This window comes from Carettochelys insculpta, chromosome 11 (assembly GCF_033958435.1).
Source record: "Carettochelys insculpta isolate YL-2023 chromosome 11, ASM3395843v1, whole genome shotgun sequence".
NCBI lineage: Eukaryota > Metazoa > Chordata > Testudines > Carettochelyidae > Carettochelys > Carettochelys insculpta.
This window is the reverse complement of record NC_134147.1, coordinates 20,261,012-20,280,593: the sequence shown is the minus strand read 5'-3', so window position 1 is coordinate 20,280,593 and position 19,582 is coordinate 20,261,012. Positions and strand designations below refer to the sequence as shown.

The 19,582-nt window shown below is 59.7% G+C and overlaps 2 protein-coding genes across 2 annotated transcripts; one reads left to right on the top strand and one right to left on the bottom strand.

The window, feature by feature from the left end:
- Nucleotides 1–1,696: 1,696 nt before the first annotated feature.
- On the top strand, nt 1,697–7,319 carry CFL1 (cofilin 1). The gene is given in 5 exon segments (XM_075005142.1): nt 1,697–1,927; nt 1,930–2,070; nt 4,930–5,237; nt 6,399–6,475; nt 7,137–7,319. Coding segments are annotated over 5 exon segments (855 nt in total). The 5' UTR covers nt 1,697–1,711; the 3' UTR covers nt 7,250–7,319.
- Nucleotides 7,320–8,630: 1,311 nt separating this feature from the next.
- SNX32 (sorting nexin 32) lies at nt 8,631–18,430 on the bottom strand. The gene is given in 16 exon segments (XM_075005170.1): nt 8,631–9,762; nt 10,211–10,296; nt 11,252–11,366; nt 11,368–11,415; nt 11,620–11,706; nt 12,088–12,127; nt 12,748–12,823; nt 13,123–13,215; nt 14,825–14,869; nt 14,872–14,935; nt 15,487–15,610; nt 15,811–15,932; nt 16,898–17,008; nt 17,239–17,343; nt 17,468–17,579; nt 18,276–18,430. Coding segments are annotated over 15 exon segments (1,212 nt in total). The 5' UTR covers nt 17,510–17,579; nt 18,276–18,430; the 3' UTR covers nt 8,631–9,708.
- Between the last annotated feature and the right edge of the window lie 1,152 nt (nt 18,431–19,582).

Sequence of the window (19,582 nt, the reverse complement as noted above, 5' to 3'; positions counted from 1 at the left end):
AACTTGCCTACCTCTCTGATCCTCGTCCTGGTTTCAGATCTTCCTTTCCCCTCCAGCTGACCCCAACCCAGAGGGCTGTCATTGCCCCCCACACAGGTAGTTTGTCAATTTGATCTTTGAGGGAGATACTCTAGGTAGCATTTGCTTAATCTCTTGATAGTCTCCTGCCTGTTGCCAGCCCTATCCCCTAGGCAGCTCTGGCCCAGCTCTGAGACCCAGCTGCATGGGATGTGCCACAGGGTGACAGTTTAAACAGGGATCCCTCCCTTGGTGCTGACACATTGTTCTGTACGGTGAGATGTAGGGCCTGTTAATATTGGGTTTGCCGGTGTAGTGGTTTCAGCACCAGTTTTGAGAGGTGGCACTCTGCTGCCTCATGCAGGATGTCTGGAACAGCAGCATGGACAGGTTTGGCATTGCCTCAGACACCCCATCCACCTGTTACGCGTGGAGCATAATGGTCATCACTTGTAAGGTGACTTGTTGTGGCCCAGAAGATGGGAGCAGCAGAAATATTGTCCTTAAGAGGTATAAACAGAGTTGCTTGTAGGGTCAGATAAGCAGGACGATCACCAAGGTTCCCTCTGATCTTTTCCATCCATGTGAAGAGTATCTTGATGTGCAGAAAGACATGTGGGAATGTGCACCACCAGTACAAACAAAAAATCCATGGTGGGCACTCTGCTCATCAACTGGGCAGCATTTGAATTTCCTCTGAGTAGCCACACAAGCACACTGCTTACAGGGAACCCTGGCTGACACAGTGACTTCCCGGGTTACTGGGCCAACTCTTTTAAAAACTTCCCTGCAGCCATTCTCAAGCAGAAAGCAGCTGGGGGGAAGACCACCAGCCAGGCAAAATGCCTAGGGTTGCTCCTGCGTATAGCTAAGCCTAAACTAGCTCTGGGGCAGTATTACCAATCCCAAATACTCAAAAATCATGAGACTGTGTAAGAAGAATAGCTTTGAAGCTCTTTAACTTTGCGCTTTTTGAGCCTCAGGGTGCAGGTGGGGGAGTGGGGTTCACATGTTAAAGCTTTCTCCACAGGCATAAAGGCTAGGCACATATTTTTCTTTAAGAATGAAGGCTGAAATCATCACATGCTCCCTTGACTCCAGGAGCTGGGGCTTTAGACAAAACTATAGTTATCCTGACAAAATCATGAGATCTGGGCCTATAGGAAGGCGGGAAAAGTGCCAGGTGCAAGGGCTAAGGGGACACTAAGGGTCACACGCATTGCATGGGTCAGATGGGGGGGGACTCCTCTGGGCACCCTAGATGTCCTTATAAGGAGAGGACGCTGCAGCAGGCGGCGCCTCCGCCTCTGCTGCTGGTTCACGCCCTTATTTGGAAGCGACGCAAGGAGGGGGGCGGGAACAGAACGCACACGGGAAGAAGGCGGGATCGGGGACATGCTCAGCCAATCAGCAGCTGCTTTTCCGAGCGCGCGCCCTGGAGCCGGGTCCCCCCGCTCCCACCGCGCACGTGCGGTAGCGGCGCCTGCCTGCGCTCCTGCCCCACAGCAGGGTTGTTTGCTCTCTCGGCGGCGTCTCCGGCAGGTTCTCCACACCAGACCCCTTAGCCCCAGGAACCCAGGCGTCCGGGCTGCACGCTTCGCCCGCCTCACAGCCGCGGGGCTCAGCCTGGGTGCGGGAGGTGATGGAACAGCTCGCATTGCACCCATGGCAACTGCAGGCCACCCCCACTGGGATGGCCCAGACGCGCCAGTGCCTCCCGGCTCCTAGGACTACATTTCCCATGATTCCCCGTCCGACGTCTCCCGCGGCCCCCACTCTTCCCTCGCGCCGCTTCCCGGCGCTTTGCTGCTCTTTGCAGGCGGCTGGCGCAGATTCCGTTTCCCGGCGCGCCCCGCGGCGTGGACTCGCTTTCCCGGCCTGCCCCGCGGCCGGCGCCGCGCGGAAGTGCCCCCTCCCCCCATAAAGCGGAAGCGGGCGGCCGGTCCGTTTGGGGCGGGGTAGTGTTCGATCCCGACGCTGAGCGAGCGAGGAGTTGCCGCAGAACGGCCGCTACGCAGCCCGGACCGCCACCCCCCTGTCCGCAGCACCATGGTAAGACCCCGGCCCTCCGCCGCCATCTTGTGCCCCGCGGCCGCCATCTTGCCTTTGGGGCGCCTGTGGGAGCCGTCGGGGAAGGGGGCGACGGGCCTGCCCGCCCCCTTCTGCAGGGGGCGTCGGGGTGAGCCGGGCTGTGGGGCCCGTGGTGGGCCCCGCCGCGGGCCCCGCCGCGGGGTCTGCTCTCGGGGGGCGCTGCGCTGTGCGGGGTGTGTGTGAATGGGACCGGCGGGGCTCTGCCCCCCCCCCACCGCCATGGGCTCGATAAGCGGCTGTTTGCCGCCTTCCGCCTCCGTAGGATCCCTCGGGCTCCCGCCCTTTGCGAGGGGTCCCCCCGCGCCACGTGGGCTCCGTACGGCGCTGCCCCCCCCCCCCCCGGGCTCGCAGGAGATGCTGCTTCCTTTCCCCGCCTCGGGCCGGGGTCCCTGGGCGGGGGCTTCGCGGGCCTGTGGGAGCTGCTTCCTTTGGCGGCGCGAGCGTGGCGGGGTGTCCCTGGTGCACGCGCCCGGCTGAGCCCCACGTGGGGCTGCTCCCGTCTCCCACCCTCGGATACCGCTGGGCTGCTGACGCATCAGAGCAACGGGGTTGGTAAAGGGCGATGCCCCTGAGGCGCGGGGTTTAAGGCCCGCCGGCTTCCCCCCTACCAGGTCCATGTCTACCGCCTGCTGCCCTAGCCCCAGTGAGGCTGCGGAACCAAGAGCCCCCGTCTGCGTTACTTGGCTGTGCGCCCCAGCCTTTGGGTGGTGGGGTGCAGGTGGCCTTGCATGAGCCACAGTGCTAATGCCCCCCCCCTCCGGTTGGGGGCTGCCAGGTTGGTGTCAGCTGGATGCCGGAGAGGCTGGGGGGATTCTGTGGCCTCTGTTATACGAGAGCTCTCAGAGACCATCATAAGTAGCCCTTCGGGTATTAACATCTCCACCTAATGAAGGGGAACCTGGCGTTGTGCCCCATGTTGTCCTGGCTCCCCTCCCATCAGTCAATCCAGTGTCCTGCTCTCAGTGTCCCGCCACCGCTCCCCTCTGGTGATGCCGTAATGGTGGGCGAGCACGCTGCTCTGCAAAATGTCTGACTGTCGCTGCCTTGTGCTCCTGGCGCCCATTCTCCCGGCTTGCCCTGACCAAGCCTTCCGCGGGGCCAGCAGGGAGCCCTCTTGGCCCTGGGCAGCTCTGGACTGAGTTGCAAGGGTGCTGCCAGGCAGCTGGTAGAGCCCTCCCCCTCCTGTGCCCGAGGACAAAGCTGCTGCTGGGAGGGGGATGGGCAAGAAGAGAGGTGCTTGGTTAGCCTGGTGCTTGGGCTTCCAGTTTGTACGCAATCTGGGGGTGGAGGGTGCAGGGAAACCAGGGTGTGATTGTTCACAGGCTGTTTGCTGTCTGTGGCCTTTGCTAATCTTGCTTTTTGAGCACAGCCAATAGCACCGAGTACTGTTTTACAGGGTTTAGGTTTTTTGCCCCGAGTTCAGACAGGGCTGCTGGTCCAGGAACAAAAGCCCTTTAGCTGCCTATGGCCCGCTCATTTAGGAGGCTTCTGTGGCTGCTCCTGACTGCATCAGCCTTGCTGCAGGGGTGAGTGTATTAGCTGAAGTATCTAGGCCCTGGCTGGGGATCTGAGGACTTCCAAGTGTTTGGTTCCTGACAGGCCCTGTTCTGAGCCCTGCGTTGTCCCCATGTCCCTTTCTTCTACCCTCACCCTCCGGAGGGAGCTCAGAAGTGGCTGCTGGAGTAGAGCGGCTGGTGCTTCCCCTAAAAGAGCTGCCTTTCCCATAGAAGAGCACATTGCTGTCTTGAGCTGTTGGCCAGCTGCTGAAGTCAGACACCATTGGAGGGCCAGCTCAGATCCTGAGAGGACCTGGGCAGGGGCTCGTATTGAGCACTGAGTGGCTAGAATGTGGAGGTGCCCCCTACTGATCCAGATTGTGCCCCACAGCAGGGGGGCCAAGGCGCCAGAGCAGTGCCTCAATAACGAAGCTGCTCCGTTTGAAGGTCTCTGGTGGGGGTGGGGAGAAGGGTGGGTTCAGAGGACCTATGGGGGAGGGGTGTTTGTGCTCTCAACCCCAGGGCCAGGAAGGAGGGTGTCTTGGGGGCTCACCAGTCGGTGTCTTGGTGCAGTAAAGCATCCCCTGTGGAGGAGATGAGAGGTGGTGTTGAATGGGAGGGGGAGGAGGTAGGGCATTAGCTTAGGTTGGGTGGGGGTCAAAGGCGTAGTGGGCTGGCTGGTAGGCACAGGGTGGAGGTGGCAGTTGGTTTCCTGAGGTGAATGGGGCTGGCAGAGCCCTTGGGGAGCAGAGAATCAGGAAGAGTTGCAAGAGGTGTCTTGTGCAGTGGGGGCAGGGCCCTGGCTGGTGATGGGGAAGCGGCAGGCACAGTCTTTCTGCAGAGGTCACGTGCAGCACCGTTTCCTGCATGGGGTTTCGGGTTCCCTCGCAGCGCCTGCCCAGGATGCTTGCGTAAGGCACTGGTGCAGCGCTTCCCATTGTGCATGCCTGCAGCTGGCCCTTGCTGGAGGGTGTCCACCCTCATCCTTGCCAGATCCATCTTCTTCAGTCCAAAGCTCGTGGCAGTTGCTGGGTTAAATCTTCTGGGTCCGTTGGCTCAGAGCCTGGTAGAGCAAGTGGCTTCCAGCTCTGATCTTGCCTAGCCCTCAGATCTTGTGGTGGGGGCAAGTGTTGAATCACCTCGGTGATCTCTTCCCTTAAGAAGATGTGCCCTTTGGGGCTACGGAAGCCCAGTGTCTTTCTCCTGGCTCCTGGGAATTGATGTGTGTGGTGGGGTTGGAACCCACAACAGGCATCTCATTTCTCAGCACTCATGGGCTGGGGAGACCCCTAATGCCCCCTCCTCTTGCCGCCCCCCCCCCCAGGCATCTGGCGTAGCCGTCTCTGATGGAGTGATCAAGGTCTTCAATGACATGAAGGTGCGGAAGGCCTCCACCCCCGAGGAGGTGAAGAAGCGCAAGAAGGCGGTGCTGTTCTGCCTGAGCGAGGACAAGAGGGACATCATCCTGGAGGAGGGCAAGGAGATCCTGGTGGGGGATGTGGGCGAGACGATCGACGACCCCTATCTGCACTTTGTCAAGATGCTCCCAGACTCTGACTGCCGCTACGCCCTCTACGACGCCACCTATGAGACCAAGGAGAGCAAAAAGGAGGATCTGGTTTTTATCTTCTGGTAGGGCTGTGTCCACCCCTGTTCCCTCCAGGGTGGTACTGTCCTTTGGCCCCTGCTGGCCACGCCCACCCTTTCCATGGGCTAGAAGCCCCTCTAGCTAGCGACAGGGGAGTGGTGTCCCTTGGCCTGGTGTGCCCCTCCTGCCTGCTGGCTGGGCCCATCCTCAGAGCACATTCCTGTTCTGGCCACACCCCTCTTCCGTATCGTACCCTTTGCCTCTCTCTGCTTCTGTTCGACCTGCTGCATCCTGAGCCCCATCCCTCCACCCCGGGTGTCCCCTTTGCCCGTCCCCTTTCTGGCTCTCCCATCCTTTTTTTTTTGGGCCTGCTCTGGTCGGGCCTACGCCTGCAGGGCTCAGAAGCGCCCCATTCCCCCTCCCAGGCCAGCAATGCTGCTCCTTCCCTCTGCACAGCAGCAGTGAAAGCTGCCTTTGTTCACCCTGTCCCTCTGCTGGGTGGAGCAAGCCCGGCAGAGTGTGCCAGCTGCTAGTTTAAAGGGGCTGTTGGCTGGCCAGCTGGCAGTGGGGCCCACAGCATTAGGGCAGGTGGGAGGAGCTGGAGCTCTAGGAATCATCCATTCAGTGCATCTTGTGCTGGCTCTACCAGCCCCCACCAAGCCCAGCTCGGACACCCCCGTCCAGGGCACAGGCTGTGCTCGGGGATATTGAACACGCTCGCTCCCTGGCGCCAGCTGGAGGTAGCTGGGATGGGAGTTGTGGGTGGGTGCCATTAATAAGAGGGAATCTGAATGAGTGCTTGGAAGAGGGGAATTACCACTGGCCTGGCTTTGAAATGTCCTGCCCGTTGGCAGCTACTCTCCGGCCAGTGGGCTGGGGGAAGCTGCTGGTGCCCCCTCTGGGAGCTGCTGTGCTGGGTGAAGCCTATTTGGGGTGGTATTTAAAGGCCCTTATTTTGCTGGGCACTGAGGTCCAGCACTCACTTTCTGCCTTGTTAACCACCAGTCTTTCCTGGGCTCCCCTCCATGGTGAGCTCCTGCTGGTGGGGTGCTGGTGCTAAGGTGTGGTGAGCCCCCTGCCCCTTCTCTTTCAGTCTCTGAAGGGTGAGAGGCCAGAGCAGTGGGGCTGTGGGGGGGGGGGCTGGGCTGGGCTGGGCTGCGGGGGAACTGCCTGTCTCAGATTGGTGAGTGTCCCCCTTCCTGCAGGGCCCCCGAGAGTGCCCCCCTCAAGAGCAAGATGATCTACGCCAGCTCTAAGGATGCGATCAAGAAGAAATTCCCAGGTGAGTGGTCTGGTGCCCCCCGCAAGCTGTGTCCTGCCGTCTTAGGGACCTGGGCCTGTGGCACGTGGCTGAGCTCGGGGCCTGTGGCACGTGGCTGAGCTCGAGCCCTGTGATTGGGCTGCCACTCCCTGGCAGTGGAGTGTTGTGACTCCAGCCTCCTGGCCTGCCTGTGCCTGCAGAGGCCAGCTCTGGGAGTGGCCCCTGGGAGCTAGTGATGTCAGGACTCCTGGGTTCTGTTCCCCACTCTGGGAGGGAGTGGGGTCGGTTGGGCTAGAGCCATTCAGAGTGGCCCAGGGGCCTGGATTTGGTTCCTTGGACTCTAAGGCTGACTGCCTCCTTCCCTCCCCTGGGGTGAGGGGTTGGGGTGTCAGCTGTGTGACTCCTGACCTGTCAGGAGTTTCTGCCTAGTCCCATATCCCATGGCAGGATGGCCCTGTGCAGTGGAGGAAGGGGCCTTTTGAGTGGGACCATCTCAGGCCCTAGTCAGATTGTGCCAGTGCCAAGGCTACAGTGGGGCTTCTTGGCCTGCAGCTCACATCCTGCCCATGGGGGGTGGGGGGGCGTCCTGGTCCTGGCTGGATCTGGGACGTGGGGGATACCTGGCTGGATCCCAGCTATGTAGAGGCTGACCTCCACCTCCATTTCCTCCTCTGTTTCCCAGGTATCAAGCATGAGTTACAAGCAACCTGTTACGAGGAGGTGAAGGACCGGTGCACCTTGGCCCAGAAGCTTGGTGGCAACACCGTTGTCAGCTTGGAAGGGAAGCCCTTGTGAGCTGCTCCCAGTGCCAGTTTGTACCGGAGCTTCCATGTTAATCAGTCCTGTGCTACCTTTTTTGGGGAGGGGGGAGGGTTGTGGGGGGGAGGGGGGGATAAGTCCTTAGATAACATTCAGATTCTTTGCCTCCTAAGTCTCCTTCTCCAGTTTGCATGATCAGAGTCCCTGACACTCCACGGCCCGGCCACAACTGGTGTGCAGGGCACCTGCCAAACCCGCTGCCTCCTCAGAGACCAATGGGACTGTTCCCTGGGTACTGTAGCTTCTCCTCAAGGTCCTGGGCTGCTCCACCATCAGAAGGGACCATGCACTGAGCTTCCTAGCTTGGTATTTAGCAATGCCAAGAAGGGACCATTCTTGGAGCGCTGGAGCTCACTGTGTAGGTCTTGGGGCTGTTCCACCATTCCTGGGGGTCCTCCCCCAAGCCTGGTCTAGTTCTGGGGCCATTCTTCATTTCCATTTCCAAATGTCTCCTCCAAAGGTTGATCAGGGACCAATTGGTTTCATTGTTACATTGCCCTCTCCTGATGTCCTGTCTCAGATACTCTAGGCCAAGGCCTCGAGGTCCAGTAATGGGCTGACCAGGGCTAGTGAGTGAGGGACCTTCCAATGGCCAACCCAGGTCTTGAGCCACTAGCAGTTTTTTTTTTGTTGGAAGGTGACCTCCTGATAGATCCTCTTAACTGCATCCCTGTAGCCTCCTCCTGACTCTGGAGTTAGACATTTCTGGTGCGCGTGTACATTTTTTTTAAGGGTTTTGTGTTTTTGAAACTATGGAAGATTGATTCTGTGGCCCCACGGGAAGGGCTGGGGGTGTTCCTGGAAAGCAAACCCCTGCTGCCAACTTGTCCATGACTTAGTGGCTTTGTGCTTGTCTGTAGTACTGTGTATAAATGGAATATTGTGGAGAAACTTGCAAAATTTAAGTAACTGGGGGCTGGGACACACCCTTCCAGTGGAACTTACTAATATGGAAGCAACACCTGTCATGATGTTCAATAAAAAAAAATTCTAACAGACTGCCCTGCTTCCTCCTTGTGTCAGGTGTGGGGCCATGAGGGTTGGGAATAGAACCCAGGAGTCCTGGCTCCTGGGAGCCTGTAATCAGTGCTGAGGGGTGTGGCTGCAGCCTTATCAGTAGCAACAGCTCTTTCACAAAGAAAGATACACAGGGGATGTGGGCTGGTACTTCCTCCCCCCCCCCAACCCCGTCTAGGCAGGTCAGGCCTGGCTTGGTGCCCTCTCCTGCTGGGGTTCAAAGTCCCATGCTGGGTGTGAAAGAGCAGCAGTGTCACGGCCTGCACACAGCTACCCCTGTGCAGAGGTCTGCTCCCTGTGGGAGTCAGGCACTGGATGGCGTAAGATGGGGAAGGAAATCCCAGCTGGAATCTGCCCTTCTGCTGCAGGGAGCTGTGTTCCCATGGCCCCACTGATCCTTGGCCCTGCCAGCAAATGGTGGGTTGTCAGCCCTCACCTCTGCCTGCATGGGTCACACCAGCTAGAGAGGCTAGTAGAGCTGTTCTGGGGGCTGTGATGCTGGAGTTGGTGGGCTGGCCAGGAGATGCAAAGGGGCTTGGTTGAAGCAGGGAATTTTGACACTGAGGCTGTGGTGAGTGGTGCTGGAATCAAAATGGGCCTTTATTAGGGAAGTTTGGGGCAGGGGGGTACAGAGCTGAGCATGGACAGATTGCAGGGGAAGGACAACTGAATAGCTGCCAGGTAATGGTTTGCCTTCCTCTCTCACCTCCTCTGGCCCCTGCAGTGCTGGGAGAGGGCTGTGAACCTGGCCTCTGGAGCTACTCTGGCCTTGCACAAAATCCTACATGTGTGGGACTGGAACAAGTCCAGTCTGGCCCCCTGCACTTACAGCGGGTACTAGCTCAGCCACCTCTGAAAGCTCTGTCTAACCTGCTCTTCCTCTCCCCGGGGGAGATGCCAAACCTTCCCTGGACTCACCCACCCAGACAGGATGACTTTCCTACTGTCCAACCTAAACTGTTCCTGCTACCTTTTGAGTCCATTGCTTCTGTTCCTATTTCAAACCATTTTCTCCCCCTTTATGCCTTTTATGTACTTGAATACACCTTAACATCTCTTTGCTGGGTGGTCTCATTGCCTACCAGGGAGGAGGGGAAGGGGCTCACTTAAGAGGCAGTCCTGCTCCAGCCACTATACCTCCCTGCACTTACAAAGTAGGGGAGAGAACCCACGAGTTCTGGTTCCCAGCCCCCTCCCCTCGGAAGGGACCCTTGGCTGCAGGCATTGCTGGAAGCCAGGGGCAGTAGTTAATGGGCTTTTATGGGGTGGTTGCCCCTGCCATCAGCTGGGACCCCAGACTTGGTAGAGCAGCTGTGAGGGGTTGGACTGGCAGCAGAGCTGGGTATGGGATAGAAAATGGGGTGGGGGGACACTGCACCAAATGGCCCTTCCCACAGGTGCAGGGCTCGGTGGCAGTGTCAGGTGTTGCCCTTCAGGACAAGCAGGGTGTTTCGCAGCAGCTGGCTACTGGCCTAGAAGAGAGGAGACAATTAGAGATGGGAGGGGGGTGCCCACCCCCCTGATGCTCCTAGGGAAACCAGGACCCCCATCCACACACACCCTGCCTCACAGCTGTGGATTGAACCCAGGAGTCCTGGCTTCCAGCTGAACTTGGAGCACTGCAGCAGGGTTTGTCTCTCTCTCCTGCCCTCTGCTGGCCACGCCTGGGCAGTGCAACCGCAGACAGGGTCTGCGAGGTGATGGGATGCCCAGGGTGCAGAGAGTGGGGGCAGGGGAACAGGGCTCCTCAGGGGCTGGGGGTATCAGATGATGGGGGGCTTCTGAGGGGTTCAGGTTTCTGAGGGAGGGAAATGAGGCAGCCCTGGGGGTTCCTAGTCAGGATTGGAGCAGTTCCTATCACTCAGTGCAAGCTGAGAGGGGGAGTCCTGGGGGTACCAGACAGACAGGGGAAGCCAGTACCTTGGCGTGTTTCAGCTCCAGCTCTGCCAGCTCGATGAGGTTCTTGTGAAAGGCAGTGATGCGACGTGACTTGAAATCAGTCAGCTCTGCCCAGGGAGAGAGAACCCAGGAGATCTGGAGTCCAGCCCCCAGCTCCACCCCCTTAGACACCTCTTCCCCCCACTTCCCAGAGCCAGGGATGGAACCCAGGAGCTCTGGATCCCAGCTCCTGGCTGTACCCCATAGACCAGTGTTTCCCAAGTGGTGCTCTGTGGAACCCTGGGGTTCAGTGAAGTGAAAATAAGGGCTAAGCATTTATGAATGTTGTTAAAAACAATTTTCGTTTTGTTTGCTGCACTGTCCCCCTGTGTAATGTGCTGGCGCAACTCGGTGCACTCACCTGTTACCTACCACTGTAAATCCCCGTGCGCCCTCTCAGGGAGCGGGGATCATTTTGGGCCGGCCTATGTCAAGAATATTCACCTCTCTCCAGCTGTGCAATTTGTCAGTTACCCTTCGGCAGCAGGTACTTGTGCAAAACTGGGTTCTCGAATTACACAAGGAAATACAGAAACCGACTGAGTGCCATGCCAGATCTGGGAACCCAACTTTCCAGGATTAAAGCAAATATAAAAAGAATGGGCCCAGAGAAGAAAATCCATTCTTTGCATTGAAACCTGCCACGATTGGGCTATCAGTTTTTGAGCTTTATTTTTCAGTTCACGTTAAATGTGATTTTTGCTTTTCAGTACGTGCAATTAAACTAAAGGTTGATCTCAGGATCTTGTTTAGCATTTGTGTGTTGTTATCCTTATTTATTGGTGGTCCACGTTTTCAGCTCCGTATATGACTTAATAGGGATTCTGCAACATTATTTTGAGTTTAAAAGGCTTCTACGGCCAAATAAAAGGAAAAACAGTACCTTGAACCCCTCCACCTTCCCAGAATCAGGGACAGAACCGAGGAGATCTGGATCCCAGCCCCTAGTTTCACCACCTTAGACATCTCCACCTTCTGCCGCCCAAAGCCAGGGGCAGAACCCAAGCACCCTTGCACACTCACCTTGCTTAGCGGAGGCCGACAGCCATTCAAAGCGCTGGCAGCACAGCTGCTGATGGGCCTCAGCCAGCTTCACCTCCTTGTTCCTGATCCGGGCTCTGTCCCGTGCCTTGTTGGTTGGCATTCTCGTAGTGGGCCAGGGGCTGCAGATGGCGGTACAGCAGATCCTGGGGACATAGACTGTTATACATTTCAATGCCCCACCCCGGAAATGGCTGCATCTCAGTGCTGAATGAGGGATCCCTTTATTAACAGCCCAGCACCTGCCACAGAAGTGGCTGAATCTCAGTGCTGGAAGAGGGATCCCTGTATAAATAGTCCTTATGCTGTACCCCAGAGGTGGCTGCATCTCTGCATCATGCTGCCAGTACCTTGGCTGCCTGGGAGGCTCTCATGTAGTACTTGAGCAGGTCAAACAGCTTCAGATCCTCATCTGATGCCACTCGGCCCTCCATCTTCTGGGGAGGAGACAGAAGGGGGTTCAGTTAAGGGGGGTGTTAATCCCACACTTACCGCCCCCCAATCCTTATGAACTAACATCACCTCCTCAGCACAGAACTCAACGTCAGTAACATGGGGCACCAGCAAACAGGTGAGAAGATACTCTGAGCAGGGGGCTGAGGTGCAGACTGCGGGACGCAAAGGTCCTGCTGCCCTGAGGTAGGGTCTTTGGGGTGAGGCTGAGCCCGGCTGTGGCATTCAGGGCAGGGTGGAAGACACCAGATGATGTGGGCGGGGGCATCCTGGAGCATGAGGAATGGCGGCAGAGTTGGGGGGAGAAGCCCCAGAGCAGAGGGACCCATGGCACAAGAGGGGAGGGCGACGCAGCCCTCACTCACCCTCAGCCGTTCAAAGAGTTCAGCCAACTTCAGGAAGGTCCTGGGGAGCAAAGGGGAGACTCATCAGCAACTGCCCAGTGACACCTCCCCCTACCACCACCCCCACCTGCCCTCCGCCCTTTCCCCTACCTTGGGGCTGCTCTGATAGGCCATCCCCATTGCGAGCTCCCCCTCCCAACCCCTGGCACAGGGGCAGCCCCTGAAACTAGGAACCCGCTGAGCCCATCCCCCCACAAAACAGCAGCCCCCCCGTCGTGCATTAGCCCCTGCGTCCTGCCCCTCACCCGACAGCACCCCTCCCCCACTGCCCCCTGCATCCTGCCTCCCAGCAGATGACACCCATCCCCCAGTCTGCCCCCCCAGCTCTGCGTGAGGTGCCTCCTCCCCTCCAGGAGCCCTACCAGCCCCACCTGCCCCCAACCCCCACCACCCTCCAACCCCCATTTGGCACCTGAGGCCGGGTTGGAAGTGCCCCCTGGTGCCAGCCGAGGTCCCTGCCGCATGAAGCCCTGGAGAAGCTGGTTAGCACAGAGTGATTTCTGGGGGGGCCACACCTCACATCGCCCCCCCCCCGCCCCTGCAGCTTGGTGGGGGGTTATTCCAACCCCTGTTGCAGCAATTCCCCAGGGAGCACGTCCCCCCTGGCTCGTCAGTACTCACGCCTGGGGCTGGCCGACTTCCCGTGTGCCCAGGCTGGCCAGAGCCATGGAGATGGGGAGATTGTCCTCTGCCAGGCCTGTATGGGGAGCAGGCATCAGGGCGGGGACGCACGCCTTAGCCCAGGGAACCCCGCCACCGAACCAGGAGACCCTGCCTCACCCCCAGCCCCAGGAGCCTCCACCACCCTGCCCCTCCGACCCCCGCGGGCTCCCCCACTGCTGCGCGGTAGGGGACAGCTGGGCAACGCCCACACTTCAGGGGGATCCTGGCGCTAAGTAAGCCAGGGGGTCCGCACCAAGTGAGACACTCCTGGGAGGGGTGGTGCCGGGCTGACCCTGGGCCTGAGGGGGCCTGGGGCAGGGCCCAGCCACTTACTCTTGTGGGAGCACATGACGCGGTCGGCCTTGAGGCAGGCGGCGCGCACATGGGAGTGGTACTCCAGCAGGAAGGCTCACTCGCACTCAAGCACTCGCCCACCTCCTGCAGGGGGACAGGGAGCCGGGGCGCCCCACATGTGGGCCCACCCCGACTAGGGGAGGGGGGACGGTGCACACCAAGCAGCTGCTCACATCTGGGACCTGCCGTTTGGCCCTGCCCCAGATAACGCCCACCCCCCAGTGTCCTGCCCCTCACCCGACAGCACCCACCCCCCACTGCCCCGTGTCCTGCCCCTCACCCGACAACACCCATCCCCCACTGGGTCCTGCCCCTCACCCGACAGCACCCATCCCCCACTGCCCCCTGCATTCTGCCCCCACCAGATGGCACCCAGCCCCCACTGCCCCCTGCATCCTGCCCTCTCACCCGACAGCACCCATCCCCCACTGCCCCATACGTCCTGCCCCCTCACCTGACAGCACCCATCCCCCACTGCCCCCTGCATCCTGCCCCCTCACCCGACAGCACCCATCCCCCACTGCCCCCTGTGGATGGTGGGAGGGAATCTTCACAGCCTGGCAAAGTGCTAACGTGGTCACTGCTGCATGGGGAGGTGCGTGTGCAGGCCCTGCCTCTCCCCATGAGTGTGGGGAGATGTGGCTATGCGCACGTTATGCCGCTTTCCGTGTGTGTGCGTTACACGCCCTGTTACCATGAGACAGGCCCAACCAGTGGCATGCCAGATTTCCCTGGAAAACTAACTCCCTGCTTATTAATTGTCATGTGCAATGCAGGACCTGAGCATCACGAACGAGCACTAGAACTAGGCTCTTCAAATGGGCTTGCCAAATATGGCCGGGGACCTTGGCCAAAGGACGTGTATTTACTTGGCCGTCCTGCCTGGTGGCCAGGCACCTTTGCGATGGTGACCAAAGCCAGCGGCCGAGCAAGGGGAAGAGAGACCTCTTAGCTGTACGCACAGGGGCTCTCCGCTACCACCGACAAGCCACAAGCGGCTGCCCGTCAGTGGTATCCCTGCATTATAATGATGAGGAAGGGGTCAAGGGGACAGAGCTCTTGAAATCACAGACCGCTGCTCCTGCAGCCCAGGCAGCTGACGTTCTGGGGGAATTAGGTTTGGGTGAGGCCCCTGCTCAGGCAGCGATTGTACCTGGCTGAAGGGCAGCGTCGGTCTTAGAAGCACAGAGCGTATTATCTCAGCTCCTCCTGCCGGACACGGAGCCCTGGGCTTGTGCCTTCGCAGAGCTTGCTTACTCCACACCCGAGCGTTCGGCAAACCCCAGCACACCAGGGAGAGGCCCTGGATTGTCCCTTGGAAGGAGCCCTGGCCGGTGTCACTTCTGGGAGTGTTCCAGGAGAGGGCTGGGCCCTGCCAGACTGGGGTCGGAGCTGGCAGGTGGGTCACCGGAGTGGAAGCCGGGGTGTTGCCTACCTAGTGGCAGCCAGGCTGGTGGTGTCAGGGCTGGGAGCCACAGCAGCAGAACACTGCAGGCACCTGGAACTGCAGGACAAGCATTGGCCCGGCCTGACCCCCCGAACATCCCCGCGGGCTGGGGGCAGGATGTAGCACTCTCCAGAGGCTGGGGGTGTCTGTGCTGGGCCCCGGGATTTCTGGGAAGATGGGACTGGATGGGGGCATCCACTCCTTCCCCCATTCCTAGGGGTTCGCACACCCCACCCCTGCTCACCTTCAGCCCCGACACCCCCGCCATGAGCGCCTCGTTGACTTGACAAGATGGCGGAAGAAGCCACCCAGCAGCTCCTTGCGGTTGTTGCCGCGTACGCTGAGCTGCAAGGAGAGGGAGTGCCAGGTGGGTGAGGGGGAGAGGCTCCCCCCACCCCCAAGCTCCCTGCATGCTACATCCCTCCCAGCCCAGCACACAGGCTGCGCAGAGCCAGAGATCAGATGAACACTAGGGGAAAAATCTGCCAGGCCGGGGCTAGAGGGCGATGGGGACAGGGAGAGGGTGAGGAGAAGAAGGTCCCCCCTCATCCATGGCTCCTTCCAGCCGTGTGCTCCTCCGCAGGTCACACAGGAGTCCCCCAGCACTGCCCTCCTCCCTGTGCTGGTGAGAGGGGATGGAAATGGGAACGGCCGCAAATTGGGTCCCCAAACCCAGTGGCAGGAAGACAAGCAGCTCCGCAGGGGAGTGGGGAACTGAGACAGCTGGTGGCAGAGGGGGGACTCGGCGTGGAGAGCAGCATGGAAGAGGAGAGCTGGGGGCACTCAACAGGGTCCAGGCGTTTGGAGGGGCAGCAGGATCCAATGAAGCTTAGGTGGGTGGGGGCCGGGGACTGAGCAGCGGCGGGCTGCTCGGAGAAGGGGGCTGGGGGGCTCACCTCTTGGTCGTATTCCAGGAAGACGTAGAAGTTGTGGTCCCGGCGCAGGACAGGGTGGGCTGCCAGGTGCTGCAGGAACACCTCATGCATTGCCACCGTCTTCTGAAAGAGGGCCAGGTACTCGCTGGGGGAGCCAGCTTGTGAGCATCAGCAGCGACACGACCCCCCCCCGCTGCCCGTCATACTGCCGCTAGCGAGCCCATTGGATCGCTCTCACTGAGCCCCTGCACTGCCCGCCCCCCCAATGCTCCCTACTAGCCCACCTCTCACTGATCACCAATATTGCCCCCGCGGGCAGCCCCTCCCTCCCCTGGTATCACTCACCCCTCCAGCTCCCGCTTCATGTTGGCAAACTCCTCCCGCGTCAGGCCGCTCCTCCCCTCCCCGAGGTGCTGCAGCTTCTCCCGCGATGCCTCAAAGTCAGGCCTGGGCGGTGCAGGGGGGATCTGGGCAAGGGTGTGGGGTGGGGGAACCAGGAGAAATATGAGCATTGAACCCCTCTTCCAGCCTCCCTAACCTCTGGGAGCCCATGGCCCCAGGATACTACCAGGCAGCAGGCTGGGAGAAGGGGTAGGACCAGGGCGGAATGAGGGCGGAACTGATAGGCGCATGTGGGAGGGAGGGCAGAGCGGAGGGGTCCTCAGAGCGAAGCTGTGGGGGTAAGGGGGGCAGGACAATGGCACCCGGGAGGCGATGCCAGAAGGGCTGACAGAGGATTTGTAGCCAGTTGCAATGTGGGGGGCAGGGCTCAGGGAAGGCAAAGGGCTCAGGTGCTGTTTGGGGGATAACCCCCAGGGCTAGAGCAGAACTTGGGGGGGAGGACCCCTGGGGCTCTGTTAGGGACAGAAGAGCAATGACTAGAGAATCTCCCTCCAGCCTCTATAAACATTTGTCCTCCACGTGTCTCTGATCCCCTTGCAGTGACTCTGTGTCCCCTGCTGCACTGCAACCCCCGGCCACTCCCAGACATGGATTCGCAGGTCAGGGGGCTGCCTGGGATCAGAGGATGCTGGGCGGTGCAGTACAGGGCTCAGCGGGGGCCTTCTGGACTTTTATTTGCTAGACTGAAGAGCCCAAATTCCTGTTCTCCACATAGGTTCCTACAGAGCGGGGTCAGGTCGCCCCATAACCCCGGTCCCAGTTATGTGGAGCAGATTGGGCCTTGGCATCTCTCCCTGTCACTGCATGTTTCCAGTCCTTCGTTCCTTCCCAGGGCTCTTCTCAGACCCCATTCACAACATCCTCCTAAAGCTGTGGACAGCAGAACCGGACGTGATGTTCCCCTCCCCATGTCCCCCCAGATCCTTTCCATATCATGACCCCATATCTCATCCGCCCCTTCTGCAGTCACGTTCTACCCTGGTCCCCGGGGCCCCCACATCCCCTCCTCTCCAGCAGGACTCTCACTTACAAGGGTGCCTGCGTAGTCATCGTTTGCAGAGAAGGTGTCGTGCAGCCTAACAAAGTCCTCGTGCTGCTGGATCACAGAGAGCTCTGGGCAGGTGAAGTGGGGCAGGGAACTCTGCAATGGGGCAGGGGATGAGACACCCCAAAGCTGCCCCCCACAGAAACCACTTCAAGAGATAACGCCCCTGCTCAAACCAGGGACCCCCCAGAGACTCCTCACATGGGCATGTCCAAGCCAAACACCCCCCAACCCACGAGGGACATTCCCCAGATCCCCAAACAGACTCCCATGGTGGAAGCCCCCCGCATATGGGTCCCCTTTCCCCCACCCCACACTCCCCTCACCTTGGTCTGGACAGTGAATTTCACTTTGTCCCGTTCGCTGACTGCGTCTGAGATCTCAACCTGCAACGAGGGGTCGGCGGGGAGCCCCCCCGAGAGCGAGCAAGGCTGGGGAAGAGAAGCAGGTTAGAGGGGGAGATGTGGGTCAACGGGGCAGGGGGCAGCAGGAGACACTGCCCCTCCGGGTGGGGCAGGCGGAGCTCAGCCCTGGGCAGGGGGGTCCCGGGCTCACCTTGCTCTCCTTCCCAGGAGGCATCTCCAGAGGCTCCTCCATGCGCCCCGAAGAAGAGAGCAGCTCGGGATGCTCCGTGGCTGGTCCTCATCAGCTGACTAGGAATGGGGAGCTGGGAGGAGGACGAGGAGGGTGCTGTGTCTTTAAATCTGCAGCGGCAGCTGTTCCACGCCCCTTCTTCCCATTGGGCAACGGGCAGGAGTCCTGGCTCCCATTCGCTGGAATTCCCACTCGTCACCCAGCAGGCGGCGGAGCGTCACACCTTCTTAAGGTGGCGTAGGGGAGCTGAGTGTGCGTGTGTTCCCTCTCTCTGCGGGGCTGGTGCCCGCTGGGTAAGGGGGTGACCCCTGGCAGTTGAGGAGACGGGGCAGTGGGAGACCCTGGGGTGCAGCAAGGGAAGTCAGCTGGGTGTGGTTAGGAATCCTGACATCACCCTAGCCCTAAGGGCTCTGGGAGGTTGCAGGGGAAGGTGGCAGAGGATGCAAAGCACCTGGGCTCCAGCACCTATCCCTTACTCTGGCTCAGGCCACGGACGGAGAAATGACAGCATTGCCTGCCCCCTTGTTCCTGACCTACGTCAGCCATGAGCTCTGGTGGGGGTCAGCCCCCGACCACGTGGACACCACTCTAGGTCCTACACCTGTGATAAGTTTCCTGCTACCTTCCCAGCCCAAACAACAAGGCCTCAGTCCTGCAATCGCAAGGATATCCCCAGCAGAGCTGGGCATAGACCCACCCCTAGGCCCAGGTCTCAGTCACCATGGGCATGTGCAACCCTTGTTATCACTGCGTGGAGCAGGCTCCTTACCTGCTGCTGCCTCTGCACTTCCATTCGTTGCTCTGTAGCTCGATGGGCAGAATGTCCCCATTTTCAGTCAGGATGTCCCCAGGTTGGCTCCCGGCTTGGGACCCAGCGACGGGGTACACGCCAAAGCCATGTCCTCACCATGAAGTCACAGCAGCGTGGCTCGCTCACTCAAACTGCAGCAACGTAAGCACAGGGAACTGAAGTGCATCCGCACCCCTGTGCTATGGTCCCCTTCCTTGAAGCCACAAGCGCTCCATCGGTTTCAGCTGGCAGCGTGCTGGGCAGGGAACCCCCAGTGTAACATTCCAGCACTTGGCTCTTGGGCCCCTCTCCAATCTACCAACATGCAGACACCGACAACAAAGGGAACACCGGCCTATGGTCAGAGCTCTTGCCTCTCACAACTAAGGGCAGCCCTCCACAGGGCCCAGCCACCCATGGTTGGCTTTCCCGACAGGGCCTCCAGCCTCGATTTGGAGACTAGCCCACCCCCCAACCCAGGGCAAGGACCCAGGGAGTCTTAACTTTCCTAATTCTACAACTAGCTCCTACATTATTGTGGGCCCAATGATGGGGGGAGTCTCTCCCCCTCCAGGGGCTGATCTTCCCCAAGAACAGATATTTGCTCATGACAGGAACCGGCTTTTCCCTGGGCACTGAGAAGAAGGAGCAACCCCCCCGCCCCCAACCTCACCAAGAATGCAGCCACCTCTTTGCTTCCCCCAGGAGAGAGAACGGGGCATCAGCCCAGCCGGGGGACAGGGAAGCAGGTGCTGGAGAGCAGGACCCAGGCAGGGGACAGGGAGGAGGCTGGAGCTGCAGTGGAGCATGGGGACTGTTAGATGGCAGGGGGTGAGAAGCTTGTGCCTTCTCTCCAGGAGGAATGGGGCAGGCCTCCAAGGTTAGGGTGGCACTTTGGGTATAAGCACTAGGTATCCCTACGCCTCCCACATCTGGGGGGGTACGGAAGGGACACAGAGCCCGGGGGAAGGGATGGGGGATAATTTAAGGGGTGGGGGCCAGTCTGCAAGGGAATGGGGACAAATTACCAGCCTAGGCCAATGGGGGATCTCGCCTAGGCAGAGAACTACCATAACCCAGGCCAGATAGAGGGAGTGGGAGGTTGGGGGTATAACCCAGGCTAATGATGGTGTTTGGGAGCAGGGATGCTGGGCCAGAGATGCCACAGCTCTTCCCAAACACCCTGCAAAAGCTCTTCCCTGGGAGAGGCCTGGGCCCTTTCCTCTCTGCACAGAGGGAGAGGAGAAGGCACCAGGGTAGGGAACTTACTAACAGCTGTTCACTGA